Raw genomic sequence first — 16544 nt, forward strand, 5'->3', positions numbered from 1 at the left:
TATATCAAAACTTCATTTCTGATTAGTAATATGCATTGCCAAGAACTTTAAAACAACTTTAAAGGCGATTTTCTCAATATTTTGATTGTTTTGCACCCTCACATTCCAGATTTTCAAATAGTTATATCTCGGCCAGATATTGTCCTATCCTAACAAACCATACATCAATGGAAAGTTTATTTATTCAGCTTTCAGATGATGTATACATCTCAATTTAAAAAAATTGACCCTTATGACTGGTTTTGTGGTCCAGGGTCACAAATTTTCTCCTTTATGCATCAAAGGGATGCAAACTACTTGCCTTTTGGCAAAGTTTAACAAATATTTACAAAAAATGACAAAATATTTCACAACTACTGTATATTATAATTTATATAGAATATAATAGATTAATATAATACATTTTCAATCTTTAAAATGGCAAGCTTATTATTTTATCCACACTACCATTCAAAAGCTTGAGGTCAGTATTTTTTTTAAAACTTTTTTTTAGCAGAGATGCATTAAATTGATCAAAAGTGACAGTAAAGACATGTTCATTGTTACAAATATATATTTTTTTCAAATAAATGCTGTTCTTTTAAACTTTCTATCTTTAAAGGGGAGATAACACACACAGTTTTACCCAATCTCACGTTAATCTTGAGTACCTATAGAGTAGTACTGCATCCTTTATATCTCCAAAAAGTCTTTAGTTTTATCATATTTATAAAAGAAAGATACATATAAGCTTGAGGTCAGTATTTTTTTTTAAACTTTTTTTTAGCAGAGATGCATTAAATTGATCAAAAGTGACAGTAAAGACATGTTCATTGTTACAAATATATATTTTTTTCAAATAAATGCTGTTCTTTTAAACTTTCTATCTTTAAAGTGGAGATAACACACACAGTTTCACTTACCGTCTGCAGTTCTGAATCATGACCGGGATCTTTTATAGCTCGACCGCTCCATCCTTCAGTATCAAACGATGTGCAAATCCAGCATCGAACTGGGCCTTGCTTATAAAACGTTCGTCAACAAACACACTTGTGAAACTCCGTTGCTGCTCCGGAAAAACAAACTGCATCCACTGTTTACATAACGTTGGGTTCTTTACGAAGGTGAACAAAGTTATCTTTCCCTTACAACCAAAAACACACTTCTTTTGGAGACATTCTTCCCGAGTGAGTCCCGTGCAGCGCTGCCGCCGGATGAAGCGCGTTGATGGCCGCGATCTCGCTCTCGCTCTCACTCTGGTCGATGCTTGCGTGGGCGCGCTCTTCCGGGAGAAATGCCCATATAAGGAGTTCCACCCTTGTCTACGTCAGTGGTTCTCAACCTGCGGCCCGTCACAAATTCAAATGCGGCCCACCATGCTGAACAAAAAATAATAGGATTAGGGTTAGAAATAGGGTTTGGTCTTGGGTTAGTTGCATGTAATTATGCATAATTGACTGTTATTGCTATAGTAAGTACGTGTAACATGTAACAAGGACACTGTAAACAGTGGTGTTCAACTTCAGTCCAGGGGACCCACTGTACATGATGGGATCCTGGAAATGTACTGTTTAACAGGAGCGACGCTGTGACTGTTTTATCCTTTTCACCTCTGAGTTTGCATCCCTGTGGGTTTCAGGTCAGTGACTGGTGGGAAGAATATATCTACTTGAGAGGTCGTGGGCCAATCATGGTTAACAGCAACTACTACGTAATGGTAAATAGTACTTGCCAGCTCCATATGCGTGTGCAGCCACTAGGTGCAGTATAGTACCTAGATATATTATAGTCTACTAGATAATTTTAGCTGCATACTTTGTAGCAGTATGCAGAGTTTGACTACTAGATCATATTTTTTTTTTGTTCTCAATTAGATTAAACATTCTTGGTTTCTGAAACCTTTTTCCTCCGAACAGGACTTTCTTTATGCCTTTCCTACACATCTGCAAGCAGCAAGAGCCGGCAATGTCATTCATGCAATCATGCTTTACAGGAGGAAGCTGGACCGGGCTCAAATCAAGCCGGTTAGACAAGCTACCATATTTCTACTGCATCTTTACTATAAAATAAATAGTCTATAAAATGTTGTTTTAATCAGCTAGTTTTTGTAAGTAAACCAGTAGATTTGTGAATCTCGTTACCATTTTGTCTCATAACAAAGAAGTAAAAAAAGAGTTACAGCTTTAGATTTTAAAGGAGTAGTTCACTTCCAGAACAAAAATTTACAGATAATATACTCGCCCCCTTGTCATCCAAGATGTTCATGTCTTTCTTTCTTCAGTCGTAAAGAAATTGTTTTTTGAGGAAAGCTTTTCAGGATTTCTCTCCATTTAATGGACTTCTATGGTGCCCCCGAGTTTGAACTTCCAAAGTTGAACTTCCGAGTTTGAAGTTCCAAAATGCAGTTTAAATGCAGCTTCAAAGGGCTCTAAACGATCCCAGCCAAGGAAGAAGGGTCTTATTTAGCGAAACGATTGGTTATTTTCTAAAGAAATGTTCAATTTATATACTTTTTAACCTCAAACGCTCGTCTTGTCTAGCTCTGCGTGAACTCTGTGTATTCCGGTTCATGAAAGTTAGGGTATGTCGAAAAACTCCCATCTCATTTTCTCCTCCAACTTCAAAATTGTCCTACATCGCGGTTTTACTGTTTTTTGTAAAGGGTGTTTGATCTTCTTTGCATGTTCACTTTATAAACACTTTATAAACACTGGGTCGATACTTCTGCAGCAATGTAGGATACATACCCTAACTGTCATGAACCAGAATACAGAGTACACGCAGAGCTAGACAAGACGAGCGTTTGAGGTTAAAAAGTATATAAATTGTACAGTTCTTTAGAAAATAACTGATCGTTTCGCTAGATAAGACCCTTCTTCCTCGGCTGGGATCGTTTATAGAGCCCTTTGAAGCTGCATTTAAACTGCATTTTGGAAGTTCAAACTCGGGGACACCATAGAAGTCCATTATATGGAGAGAAATCCTGAAATGTTTTCCTCAAAAAAAACATAATTTCTTTACGACTGAAGAAAGAAAGACAAGGGGGTAAGTACATTATCTGTAAATTACTACTCCTTTAATGGCTCAACACTGTAATAACTTCTACTATAACATAATTTGTAATAACCGCCCTCTATTACAAATAAATTATTAGCCCTAACTAACATTAGTTACTAAGGAGATTGATCTCTTTATTTAATTCTGTGAATGTTTCTGTATTTCATGCCTCCTGATCATATGGTCAAAATGGTGCAGCTTTTTGCACTAATGAACAGCTTTCCACTCTGTTCTGCCCAGTGGGAGCGGCTATTTAATACATGCCGCATCCCAGGCCAGGAGACGGGTAAGAATAGCCAGTCTGTGCACCATAGACCATCTTCTGCCTAATCCACTGGTCATGTGTCATCCGTTAATTTTGATTAGTAGTGTATGTTATTGTATATTTTCATTGGCAGTTCCATTGACAGTTTGTTCTTATGCACAATAATGTAATGACTTTGTAATGACCAGCTGGTGACACAGGGCTGTGCTGCTTAAAATTCCTCTCCGGTCATTCCATTTCCTTTCTTTTATTTCACATAACATCATTTTTCTGACTAGGACCCCAGTCAGTCTTCTTATATCCTAATGATTGCATAGTTCTCTCTCCAGACCATCAAGTAGTGCTTTGTGACCCTTTTCTCATCTGTTAGTGAGGTTTATCACCAGTTCCTCCTTCCATCTTTTATTTGACCTCTTCCTCTCTACTTCGCAGCTTATGCTTCAAAACACCATCCCTATGTGCTCGTCCCAATATGAGCGCATGTTCAACACCAGTCGCATCCCAGGCATAGAAACAGGTACTGATCTTTGACACAATCTTTGCGCAGAGAATTCGTCTTTGCGCCAAATTCAAGTTATAGTATTTCAAGTATTTCCAATCCCGCTTTCCCACAATTCAATCTGCAACTGGGAATGATAACAAGCTTATGATTGCTGATGGAAATACTCCAAAGGCATGGATTAGTTATTTTGGAAGTATATTGTTGTTGCGTAATATATTAGGTTACAAGTGTAATATGCCATACTACGATTTTAGTTGATGAAAACAAAGACCCCCTTTATTTTAAGGAAATTGTATGTCACAAAACGGTCCCTGAGAAAGCCTGCACGGGTCCTGTTTGGTAAACGTGCACCAGCAGTACTTAACAGAACACCCGACCCATTATCTGACAGCAGCACTAATTTAATTCTGTACCAGACCAGAACCGTTTGACATAAAGACCGCGAGTCGCGACCCGAACCGTACTCGCATTAAATCTATTACATCAGGTAAGCAAGATTATTTATTTTCTCATGTAACACAAGCAATCAAACCAACATTAGGCATTCTAAGTTGGTGCTTTACCGTTACAATATCATGATTATGGTTAAATAAGAAAAGACATATAACCAAATCAGGCTACATTTATTTTCATACTAAATATCTCAACACACATCATTGGATATGACATTAAGCGCAACTTGTGTAAATTAATTTAGTAAAAAAGGCATCATGCTTTCTGTGGCGTATATTTGTATACTTTTACTATCTAATCAATCTCAGCATGCGTTAATTTTGTGTCGCTATATGTTTGCCTCACTAAGGTAAAATTATGCCTACGTCTTTCTTTGGCCTGAGCTCTGGAAGTGATCTGTTAATTCTGCTAAACTTTAATTAAAACTGAAACTAAAACTGAAACTAAACTATATAAAAACTAAATAAAAATGCGTTCACAAAATAAAAAACAAACTAAAACTAACAAAAATATGAATGAAACTAATAAAAACTAAACTGAATTTTATAGCAAATTTGAAAACGATATTAAAATAAAACTATTTTAAAAATTCTAAACTATATTAACCTTGGTTAGCACTGCATTTATTGTACTGAGATGCAGGTCTTGATCTAATACACACCTCCCCATTCCTGCACTGTGGCTTTGGATAGAAGACAATTCTTAGAGGTTATGTGTGTGATTTTTTATTTTAAATTACTTTCTCCTGTTCCAGTTTACTGAGCAGAGAGAGACAGTTCAGTAGTTATTAGGGGTGTAATGGTTCTCGGTAAAAAAATCTAACCGTATTGTTCTCCACCCACGGTTCGGCACGCACTTGCACCGCAATTCAATTCAAGTTTATTTGTATAGTGCTTTTCACGATACAAATCGTTGCAAAGCAGCTTTACAGAAAATTTCAGTTTATATTTTAAAGTTTCTACATTATATTTAGTAGTAGCTTATCCGTGGTGAATTATGTCAAGTTGATGTCCATATGGCAGAAATGTACAGTACAATTCATGCAGTTAATATCATGTAATCAAACAGACGGTGAACACTATTAACTGCAATGATTATATGTTGCAATTAAACTTATAGCAAAGTTTGGTAGTTTTGTATGATGTCTGAGAGTTGGCATCATCTCTTCTCAGGTCTTTGTAAGGGCTGGATCCAGACTGAAGCTTCTGTAATTCCTAGTTACGCAGAAACAGAGAAGCCAATAGAGACATAATTAGCGTAGCTGCTGTTCCAACCAAGCAAAAGTGATGTGTTCAACCCAAGCAAAAGAATGAAAATGTGCATTTGATCAGATATAACTGCAGTACAAGATTATGAGATGCATTAGTTGAATGCTTGGTAAAAGAGATTTGTCTTTAATCTAGATTTAAACAGAGAGAGTCTGAATCCCGAACGTTATCAGGAAGGCTATTCCAGAGTTTGGGAGCCAAATGTGAAAAAGCTCTACCTCCTTTAGTGGACTTTGCTATCCTAGGAACTACCAAGAATCCAGAGTTTTGTGACCTTAGGGAGTGTGATGGATTGTAGCGTGGTAGAAGACTAGTTAGGTACACAGGAGCTAACCCATTAAGGGCCTTAAAAGTAAGTAATAATATTTTGTAACTGATACGGAACTTAATAGGTTCAACTTAAATCTGACAACGCATCTGTAATATGGTTTGTTATAAATAACAACAACTAAAACAGACAGAGTTCAGCTAATACATGTTTCGATGTATACACATTCTTGCTCCCCAATACATTACAACAACAGCGATGAACAAAAAAAAGTGGACAAACCAGAATCTCTGTTCAATGTGAGTGCCGTATGCTGGAATATGGCCAGTCATTTATGCCATCATTACCCAGGTGTTGATTAGTGCGTGTGCGCAGGTGAGAACTGAACAGCACATGTTGCTATCTGTGTTTATACTAAACTCATTTAATCCTTGCCAGTTTAAACATTCAAGAGCCACAAGACATGAATGAGAACTCGCGCGCAGTGAGAAGATTTGTGTGTGCGCACTCATCTAAAGCGTCTCAGAACGAGCGCAAATTACAAATTACACAAATTACAATTACATTTTCTTTCAAGTCTTGTGCTTAATTAGACAAATTCACACTAAAATGATTTCAAAATGCCCGTCTTGGTGAGTATCCTCAGGCATAGTCGGTTGAACGTACATTATCAGTGTACAGTTTACAAGAAAAACAAGGAAATCACTCACTTCTCTTAATTGAATAGCTTTTGTAACATTAATAAGGATTGATCTGTAATTTATACAGTCAAATATGTAATGTTATTTTACATTTGATTACTTTATTCAATTTCTGTACCTAAAAACTAATGTTAATGTTAATGTTACCTACCTAAAAAACCTGAAAAGCACTGTTTATTTTATTTGTATCTTTGCTCTAATGTATTTATTTGTGCTGTTGCTTGTAGTTAGATTATTTGTTTTTATGTACTTTATTTTTATTTGACAATATAGTTTTTCCCCCCCATAAACATAGCACATACCGTACCGAAACCAAAACCGTGATACAAACCTAACCGTGAGTAATTTGAACCGTTACAGTCCTAGTAGTTATACAGTATAAGTCATTTGTAGGTTGATTTCCCAGGGTGGAAAAAGTGTAAACAGTGGGACTATCTGTTTAGCTGACAGTGGAAGACGTGTTTTGGAAACTCATTTTCAAATTTTGAATCTAATGATGCAGAAATTACACACTTCAGCTTTAGCTTTCACCTTAGTTCCTCCCTTGATCATTTGCACCCCATTTGTTTTATTTTGTACATGTATAAATGTTTTATATACTGTTCAGACTTTTGGGGTCAGAAAGATTAATGTTTTTGAAAGAACTCTCTTATGCTCACCCAGGCAGCATATATTTGAGTAAAAATATAGTAAAAACAGTAATATTGTGTTCTATGTTAATATACAGTAGTCAACATTTGAAGTGGATCAAAAAAGTTCATCAAAGTTGTCCTAAGACAAGAACTCATTTTGGTTTTAGGTTTTAGGACAACTTCGATAAAAGGTTTTGATCCACTTCAAATATTGACTAGTGTATTTCAAAATCTAATTTATTCCTGTGATGACAAAGCTGAATTTTTACCAGCCATTACAATCGTCATGCCACACGATTCTTCAGAAATCATTTAAATATGCTGATTTGCTCAAGGAACGTTATTATTATTATTATTATTACCAATTATTACCTTATTATTACCAATGTTGAAAACAGTTGTGCTGTCTAATATTTTTGTGGAAACTGTGATACTTACCTTTTTTCAGGATTTTATGATAATTAGAAAGTTCAGAAGAACAGCATTTATTTGAAATATAAATATTTTGTATAATTATAAATGTCTTTACTGTCACGTTCAAACTGATTTTCAGTTTAATGCATTTAATGACCCCGAACATTTGAAAGGTATTGTGTGTGTATATACATTTTCTTTTTAATTTATTTTCATTAGAATGTTATGAATGTTTCACTCACTGCCTACCTGCAAAACATTTAATACCTTAATGTAAAAATGTAGCATTCTATATAGTTGCTTGCATGTGACTTGTGATCTTTCTTTCTTTCTTTCTTTCCTCCATCTGACTGTAGACACAGTTCAGCACATGTCTGACAGCAGGCATATTGTGGTGCATCACCGAGGCCGTTACTTTAAAGTATGGATGTTTTATGATGGGCGGTTACTGTTGCCACGGGAGATAGAGCAGCAGATGGAGAGGATTCTGGCTGACACCTCAGAGCCGCAGCCTGGAGAGGAAACCCTTGCCGCCCTCACTGCAGGGGACAGGTATTCACAACACACCCAACAGCAGGAGTAGCTACCGTTTTCCTGTCATTCATTTGTCTGATCTCTTGTAACCACTGTAAAGTTTCAGTGGGATGTCAGTCTGTAATTAGGTTCTTTTTTATTTCTCCTTTACTATTATTTGTCACCAATTTTTACTGGACAGTCAAAACTATTTTAGATGGAGTAAAAGCTTGTCTGTATCTGTTTTTCTCAGAGTGCCTTGGGCGTGTGCCCGTAATGCCTACCTCAGACACGGCAAGAACAAGAAGTCTCTGGATACTGTGGAGAAAGCCGCTTTCTTTGTTACACTGGATGACACAGAGCAGCGCTATGATCCATCAAATCCTGTGGAGTCCCTGGACCATTACGCTAAATTGCTGCTCCATGGGAAGTGTTATGACAAGTAAGGAAGAAACCATAGCATGGGTTAAGAGAGACCACCTCCTTCCATGCCCCTTTGAAAGGGTTTTTGTGGGTCTCTAGGTACCAGTACTGTACCTCAGAGTAGCTTTTATACAACATGTAAATTTTTAATGGTCATTTTCCATTAGGTGGTATGATAAGTCCATAAACTTAATTGTCTTCAAGAATGGAACCATGGGCCTTAATGCAGAACATAGCTGGGCCGATGCTCCTATTGTTGGCCACCTCTGGGAGGTACACATGCACACATACACTACCATTCAAAGGTTTGAGGTCAGTAAGATATTTTTCTTTTTTAAAACTTTAAAACTTTCTTCAAAACTTTATTGTATACTTTTATTCAGCAATTAAATTGATTGTTACAAAAAAAGTGGATCAAAAAAGTTCATCAAAGTTGTCCTAAGACAAGAACTCATTTTGGTTTTAGGTTTTAGGACAACTTCGATAAAAGGTTTTGATCCACTTCAAATATTGACTAGTGTATTTCAAAATCTAATTTATTCCTGTGATGACAAAGCTGAATTTTTACCAGCCATTACAATCGTCATGCCACACGATTCTTCAGAAATCATTTAAATATGCTGATTTGCTCAAGGAACGTTATTATTATTATTATTATTACCAATTATTACCTTATTATTACCAATGTTGAAAACAGTTGTGCTGTCTAATATTTTTGTGGAAACTGTGATACTTACCTTTTTTCAGGATTTTATGATAATTAGAAAGTTCAGAAGAACAGCATTTATTTGAAATATAAATATTTTGTATAATTATAAATGTCTTTACTGTCACGTTCAAACTGATTTTCAGTTTAATGCATTTAATGACCCCGAACATTTGAAAGGTATTGTGTGTGTATATACATTTTCTTTTTAATTTATTTTCATTAGAATGTTATGAATGTTTCACTCACTGCCTACCTGCAAAACATTTAATACCTTAATGTAAAAATGTAGCATTCTATATAGTTGCTTGCATGTGACTTGTGATCTTTCTTTCTTTCTTTCTTTCCTCCATCTGACTGTAGACACAGTTCAGCACATGTCTGACAGCAGGCATATTGTGGTGCATCACCGAGGCCGTTACTTTAAAGTATGGATGTTTTATGATGGGCGGTTACTGTTGCCACGGGAGATAGAGCAGCAGATGGAGAGGATTCTGGCTGACACCTCAGAGCCGCAGCCTGGAGAGGAAACCCTTGCCGCCCTCACTGCAGGGGACAGGTATTCACAACACACCCAACAGCAGGAGTAGCTACCGTTTTCCTGTCATTCATTTGTCTGATCTCTTGTAACCACTGTAAAGTTTCAGTGGGATGTCAGTCTGTAATTAGGTTCTTTTTTATTTCTCCTTTACTATTATTTGTCACCAATTTTTACTGGACAGTCAAAACTATTTTAGATGGAGTAAAAGCTTGTCTGTATCTGTTTTTCTCAGAGTGCCTTGGGCGTGTGCCCGTAATGCCTACCTCAGACACGGCAAGAACAAGAAGTCTCTGGATACTGTGGAGAAAGCCGCTTTCTTTGTTACACTGGATGACACAGAGCAGCGCTATGATCCATCAAATCCTGTGGAGTCCCTGGACCATTACGCTAAATTGCTGCTCCATGGGAAGTGTTATGACAAGTAAGGAAGAAACCATAGCATGGGTTAAGAGAGACCACCTCCTTCCATGCCCCTTTGAAAGGGTTTTTGTGGGTCTCTAGGTACCAGTACTGTACCTCAGAGTAGCTTTTATACAACATGTAAATTTTTAATGGTCATTTTCCATTAGGTGGTATGATAAGTCCATAAACTTAATTGTCTTCAAGAATGGAACCATGGGCCTTAATGCAGAACATAGCTGGGCCGATGCTCCTATTGTTGGCCACCTCTGGGAGGTACACATGCACACATACACTACCATTCAGAAGTTTGGGGTCAGTAAGATATTTTTCTTTTTTAAAAAAGGATTTTATTATATACATTTATGAAGCAATTTATTATATTGATTACATTAAATAAATGTTCTTTTAAACATTCCATTCATCAAACTGTCCTGAAAAAAAACAGTTTTCATTTAATTTATAATAAGTAAAGAAAGTTACAAATCACCATATTAGAATAATTTCTGAAGGATCATGTGACACTGAGGACTGGAGTAATGGCTGATAAAAATGCAGCTTTGCCAATACATGAATAAATTACATTTAAAAATGTATAAAATAGAAAACATTTAGTTTAAATTCTACTAATATTTCAAAATATGACTTTTCTATGTAATTTTGATTAGATAAAAGCAGGTGAGCATAAGAGAAACCCCCCCCCCCCAAAACTTACCAACCCCAAACTTCCGTTGTTCACATCGGTTGTATTTCACTTTTAATTCATGTGTATCATGCATAAAATGTTAATCTGCTGCTAATGTAAATTTGATGGCATTTTTCATAAAGCAAGTGCTCTCGATGGACCCTGTTAAGCTGGGCTACACAGCAGATGGCCACTGTAGAGGAGAACCTCACCCTAATCTTCCTGGACCTCAAAGACTCCAGTGGAATATTCCACCTGAGGTCAGTGTGATACACTTGGTAGTAAAAATGCTGATAATAGCTTTCTCATCTTGCTCGAGTGGATATGAAAGGACCAAGACATTGGGTTGTTTGACGTTCTCTCTGTTGTGTTTTTTATTTCATCGCAGTGCCAGACTATGATTGCCAACTCTCTGTCTGTGGCTGTGGCTTTGGCTAATGATGTGGACTCGCACATCATCCCCTTCAGTGACTTTGGGAAAGGCCTGATCAAGAAGTGCAAGATCAGTCCTGATGCCTTCATCCAGCTTGCACTGCAGCTGGCTCATTATAGGGTGAACGTTCTTATCACTGAACATCTGAAATGTAGCAAAATATTCCTGCTTATCGTTCACTTGAAAGGGTGAAATGATGTCAATGATTTTTCATTGTACAGGACAAAGGAAAGTTCTGCTTGACTTATGAGGCATCCATGACCCGTTTATACAGAGAAGGCCGTACAGAAACTGTGCGCTCCTGCACCATGGAATCCTGTGCTTTTGTCCGTGCCATGATCGGCAACAAAACGGTACCATACCACAACAACCCTTAAGATCCGCAGCCACAGGGGAGGCAATTCACTATGAACCAGTGCTGTAGTACTCGAGACTAGACAAGACCGGACTGGGATTGCCACAACACTTATATTAGTATACTACTGTATACATCAACAGGAGAAAACAAATCAGTTTTTCAAGAAAGATTGAATTGTGTTCCCTTATAGTAATCATATTGACTCCTGTACACCTCTGATCCCTTAACCAACCCTTAAAGGGTTAGTTCACCCAAAAATGAAAATTCTGTCATTAATTACTCACCCTCGTGTTGTTCCAAACCCGTAAGACCTTCGTTCATCTTCGGAACACAATTTAAGATATTTTTTATGAAATCTGAGGGCTCTCTGACCCTCCCATAGACAGCAAGGTAACTACCACGTTCAAGGTCCAGAAAAGTACCAAGATGATCGACAAAGTAGTCCGTGAGACATCATTAGTTCAGCTGTAAAGTTACGAAGCTATGAGAATACTTTTTTGTGCAAAGAAAACAAAAATAACGACTTTATTCCACATTTTCGTCTCTACTGCGTCACTTTGGACGCGCGCATTCACGACAGTATCATGACGCGAGCGTGTGGCGGCGCTTCTTTTTTCTTTGCGCAAAAAAGTATTCTCGTAGCTTCGTAAATTTACAGTTGAAATGTAAAAGTAATTAATGACAGATTTCTCATTTTTGGGTGAACTAACCGTTTAAACCTACCCAAAGCTACAAACCTGTCCCTAACCTTACCCGTATCGCACCTCAATAGCAGCAAAAGTGTTGTACATTTAAAAAAAAGTTTAATCATTGTATAACATCTGTAGATTTTCAAGAAGTTTGTGATCATATAAATTGAATGACATTTGTAAGCATGTGAAATAATGATCTGTTAATCATTAGGAAATGTTTAGCAAGTTTAACACATTATCTCACATTTCTAGCTATTTGACTATATATTAACTAATGATCTGTTAAGCATTATATAATGTTTGTTAATGATATAATAATGAAAGTTATTATAAAGTGTTACCGACTGGTCAGAAACACCTCATTCGAGTTCAAGTTTAGGCTGTGTCCGAATGCTCCTGAAAATATGGTCTTGGACTTAAGAATAAATTCATAAGAAAATTGAGACCAGGTTTTGTCCGGTCTCGGGTATTAGGGTTAGTTACGATACCAACACAAATAACACAATAGCTGTATATTTCATTTGCCTTTCCTTTTATTGCTGTAGCCAGTGTTGGGGGTAATGCATTACAAGTAACATGACTTACATAATCCGATTACTTTTTTGATGTAACTAGTAAAGTAACATAAGTAAGTAGTAAAGTCTGACTTTTTAAAATAAGTAACACAAGTTACAAGTTACTTTGTTTTCCATTTATTCAGTGACACCTCTCCTGTCCCCATGTTGAGAGAAATTAGGAGTGAGGTGCAGAGGCACTTCCTTCAGCCTGAGTCTTATTCATTTCACTTTTTGGTTTTTTCTTATTAAAAAAACAAGCAAGCAAGCTCAGCTCAGGTGACAAAGAGTAACGCAAAAGTAACGTAATGTATTACATTCTATAAAGAGTAACAAATTAATGCAGTAAGTTACTTTTTTATGGAGTAACACAATATTGTAATGCATTACTTTTAAAAGTAACTTTCCCCAACACTGTCTGTAGCTACTGCTTTTCATAATTTGACAAATGTGACCCTGGACCACAAAACTTTGATGTATGGGGGGGGGGAACACAAAATATATTGTATGGGTCAAAATTATTGATTTTTCTTTTATGCCAATAATCATTAGGACATTAATCATGTTTCATGAAGATATTTTGTAAATTTCCTACTGAAAATATATCAACACTTAATTTTTGATTAGTAATATGCATTGCTAAGAACTTCATTTGGACGACTTTAAAGATGATTTTCTCAATATTTTGATTGTTTTGCACCCTCAGATTCCAGATTTTCAAATAGTTGTATCTCGGCCAAATATTGTCCCATCATAATAAACCATACATCAATGGAAAGCTTATTTATTCCGCTTTCAGATGATGTATAAATCTCAATTTCGAAAAATTGAGACTTATGACTGGTTTTGTGGTCCAGGGTCACAAATGCAGTTTACCGGTCACTGTTTTACTGCTGCCATTTTTCAAAATGAGTCTTCTGTTCTTGTTTTGTAGAGAGAAGAGAAACTTTGTTTACTAACCCAGGCCGCTGAGAAACACCAGCAGATGTATAGACTGGCAATGACTGGTCAGGGCACTGACCGCCATCTCTTTTGCCTCTATGTAGTGTCTAAGTACCTTGGACAGGACTCCCCATTCCTCCAGGAGGTGGGTTTTAGCATTTAAGCGGTTTGTAAAATTACAAATATAAAGGAATATACGCTAAAAAACCATATCCCATGAGAATTAACTGTGTCCTGATTATAATTATTATTATGACAAATTAATGATAAAGGTCATTTCCGCCTTTGAAGACATGAGTGCATGTGCCTTGCTTAGGAGTAATGTAGCTTATATTCTTTAACAAAATTCATTTGAATGCAAAATGTCCCACTTCCTGTCTCTTCAGGTGCTGTCAGAGCCTTGGAGACTCTCCACTAGTCAGACTCCTTTGCAGCAGGGGGAGCTGTTTGATCTGGTGAATCACCCAGAGTATGTAACCACTGGAGGAGGCTTTGGACCGGTGAGTCTTCCAAAGATTTCATAATCTGGTAATATTAAAATGCTTTAGTGAAAGGATCGAATGTAACTTTTTTTTCTAACTGTGGTAGGTTGCAGATGATGGTTATGGTGTGGCCTATATGATTGTTGGCGAAAAACTCATCAATTTCCACATCTCTTCCAAGTGTTCCAGTCCAGAGACGGTGAGAACATACACAACCAGAGAATCTGTCAAAATACAGAAAATGCTGCTCCTTTGTTTTTATTTGTGACAGTAGATATGTTTCATCCAATGGAATGTGATTTTTGGGGTATCACTTAAAATCTTAAAATGCTCAACTGAGGTCGATAATTTATCTGATAAGAAGACATGCACATAAATTCTGATGGAAACAGAATAAATTCCAACAAAAAAACATATGTGACTTTGACTCAACAGATCATGTGATTGGATAAGTGGTCTAAACAGTGGACCAATCACATTGCACACTTCAGTGTTAAGTCATTCTGAAATTACCTGAGCCAAAGTATGTAATCAAAATGATTTGCTATAATTACCTCCCAGAACTACACATGACTGCATTCCCAAACATCAGGCATCTGCCTCTTAAAGGGGTCATATGATGTGATTTCAAGTTTTCCTTTCTCTTTGGAGTGTTACAAGCTGATTGTGAATAGATAAGATCCCTGAAGTTGCAAAGACTAAAGTCTCAAAACCAAAGAGATATTCTTTCATATCAAAGTTAAGAGTCTGCCACGCCCCCCTAAAACGGCTCGTTCTAACACGCCCCCACATATCTACCTCACTATGTGAAAATATTTGAATAATGCCGCCCAAACAAATACACAAAATAATGATCTTTAAAAATGCATCATAAGACCCCTTTAACGCAAGATATCATGACTGTACTCTTTCATCTGCACACTCTGAGACGCATGTAATTTTTACTGAGGAAAAAGAGCCACAGTGCTTCTTCGTGTGGAACAACTTCCATTTTTATTATTGATACTTTGCGCCAGTTTCCCATGAAGTGATGATTTGATTACTTGAACACATGAGATGGAAACTGTGACTTATTCTCAAATGTTTTATGTGATATTCCATTCTTTTGGAACAATACCTGGCTGGTGTTGTTCTTGAATGCTTGGTGATTTCTTTTCATCTTATCTTTTTTTCAGGACTCTCATCGCTTTGGAAACAATATCAGGCAAGCAATGCTTGATATGCTGAATCTGTTTGAGCTTGACAAAAAGACCCTAAAGTGATTTGATTGGTGAAAGGATTATGCTTTTAATGACTCAATTCACCTTAATTATATATGAGCAGTGTTGAGAGAAGCTTGAATGTTTTTGCCCAAGTGTGTTTCTTGGCAGACTGCCCCAAAGCTTCTTACAGAAGTTATTCATAAGAGATTAGGCCAAACGGCTTTACTCCATGTGGCCGGAAAACTGTTTTGATTAATGCTTAACAATTCTGCCTGCAAGTTTTATACATGTGGATTATTCTGTTCAAAAGATTTGGAGAAGTAAACTAGCTCCATCATAAAGGTGATTGATTCTTTTAACCAAAAGGCAGAATTTCCATTTGCCATCTTCAAGTAAACAGAATGTCAGAACAAGCAGATTTTAAGTATTTATTTACTAGCACACAAATGGTGCTGCTGTTTTATGAATAACTCACTCACAGGTCTCACATTATATGTTTGTGGTGCTCAAGGGTAAAACCAAGAAAAGAAGACCGATCTGAAATGAGCTGTTTAAGGCAGAGAGGAATCTGAGCTCTGTCCTCCAAGGCCAAAGGAAGTGAAACTGCCATTCATACCTTTGATTTTTTTTTTTTTTTTTTGCTTGTGTCGTCTTGTTTGTTTGCATGTGTCTGTGAGATGAAGCGTATGAAGGAGAGAAGTAGGTAGGGAGTGTGAAAATCTCATTCTGTCGCTATATGTGCTGGTGCCTTAACATATGTCTTAACTGAAAGGTTCAGTGCAGGTGAAAAATCTAAATCTGCTGCTTTCACTTTCAGTATATTTTACTGAGATGTACAGTTTCATAGATACTTCAATAGATGACATTCTCTTGACAAGATGTCAAGGAGCATAATAATCGCTTGGCTGAAGTGCTGAGCTTACAAATCAAGCAATACACAGCTCTCCATTTGTGCTTTCAGTTTGCATTCTGATATTTACAGTTTTAATTCAGTATTAAGTAATGAAGGAAAAGATGAGATGAGAATTTCCCAAGTGTGCGCTCATTTATTACGGATTCTGCTCACTTTTTGTTC

The 16544-nt window shown here is 36.7% G+C and overlaps 1 protein-coding gene across 3 annotated transcripts in view; it reads left to right on the forward strand.

Moving 5' to 3' along the window:
* Positions 1-15609, forward strand: part of LOC107730251 (carnitine O-palmitoyltransferase 1, liver isoform-like) — a 19217-nt gene extending 3608 nt beyond the window's left edge. For all 3 annotated transcript variants that reach the window (XM_016541021.1, XM_016541023.1, XM_016541024.1), the window contains 13 exons: positions 1619-1696; positions 1896-2003; positions 3734-3818; positions 7896-8091; positions 8306-8494; positions 8643-8748; positions 10950-11066; positions 11195-11359; positions 11461-11592; positions 13778-13930; positions 14172-14285; positions 14374-14466; positions 15443-15609. In XM_016541021.1, coding sequence (XP_016396507.1) covers positions 1619-1696; positions 1896-2003; positions 3734-3818; positions 7896-8091; positions 8306-8494; positions 8643-8748; positions 10950-11066; positions 11195-11359; positions 11461-11592; positions 13778-13930; positions 14172-14285; positions 14374-14466; positions 15443-15529 — 1623 coding nt within the window. In that variant the 3' untranslated portion in view covers positions 15530-15609. The remainder of the gene's footprint in view (positions 1-1618; positions 1697-1895; positions 2004-3733; positions 3819-7895; positions 8092-8305; positions 8495-8642; positions 8749-10949; positions 11067-11194; positions 11360-11460; positions 11593-13777; positions 13931-14171; positions 14286-14373; positions 14467-15442) is intronic.
* The last annotated feature ends 935 nt before the right edge of the window (positions 15610-16544 follow it).

This window comes from Sinocyclocheilus rhinocerous, unplaced genomic scaffold (genome assembly GCF_001515625.1).
Source record: "Sinocyclocheilus rhinocerous isolate Xijiao unplaced genomic scaffold, SAMN03320098_v1.1 scaffold368, whole genome shotgun sequence".
Classification (NCBI taxonomy): domain Eukaryota; kingdom Metazoa; phylum Chordata; class Actinopteri; order Cypriniformes; family Cyprinidae; genus Sinocyclocheilus; species Sinocyclocheilus rhinocerous.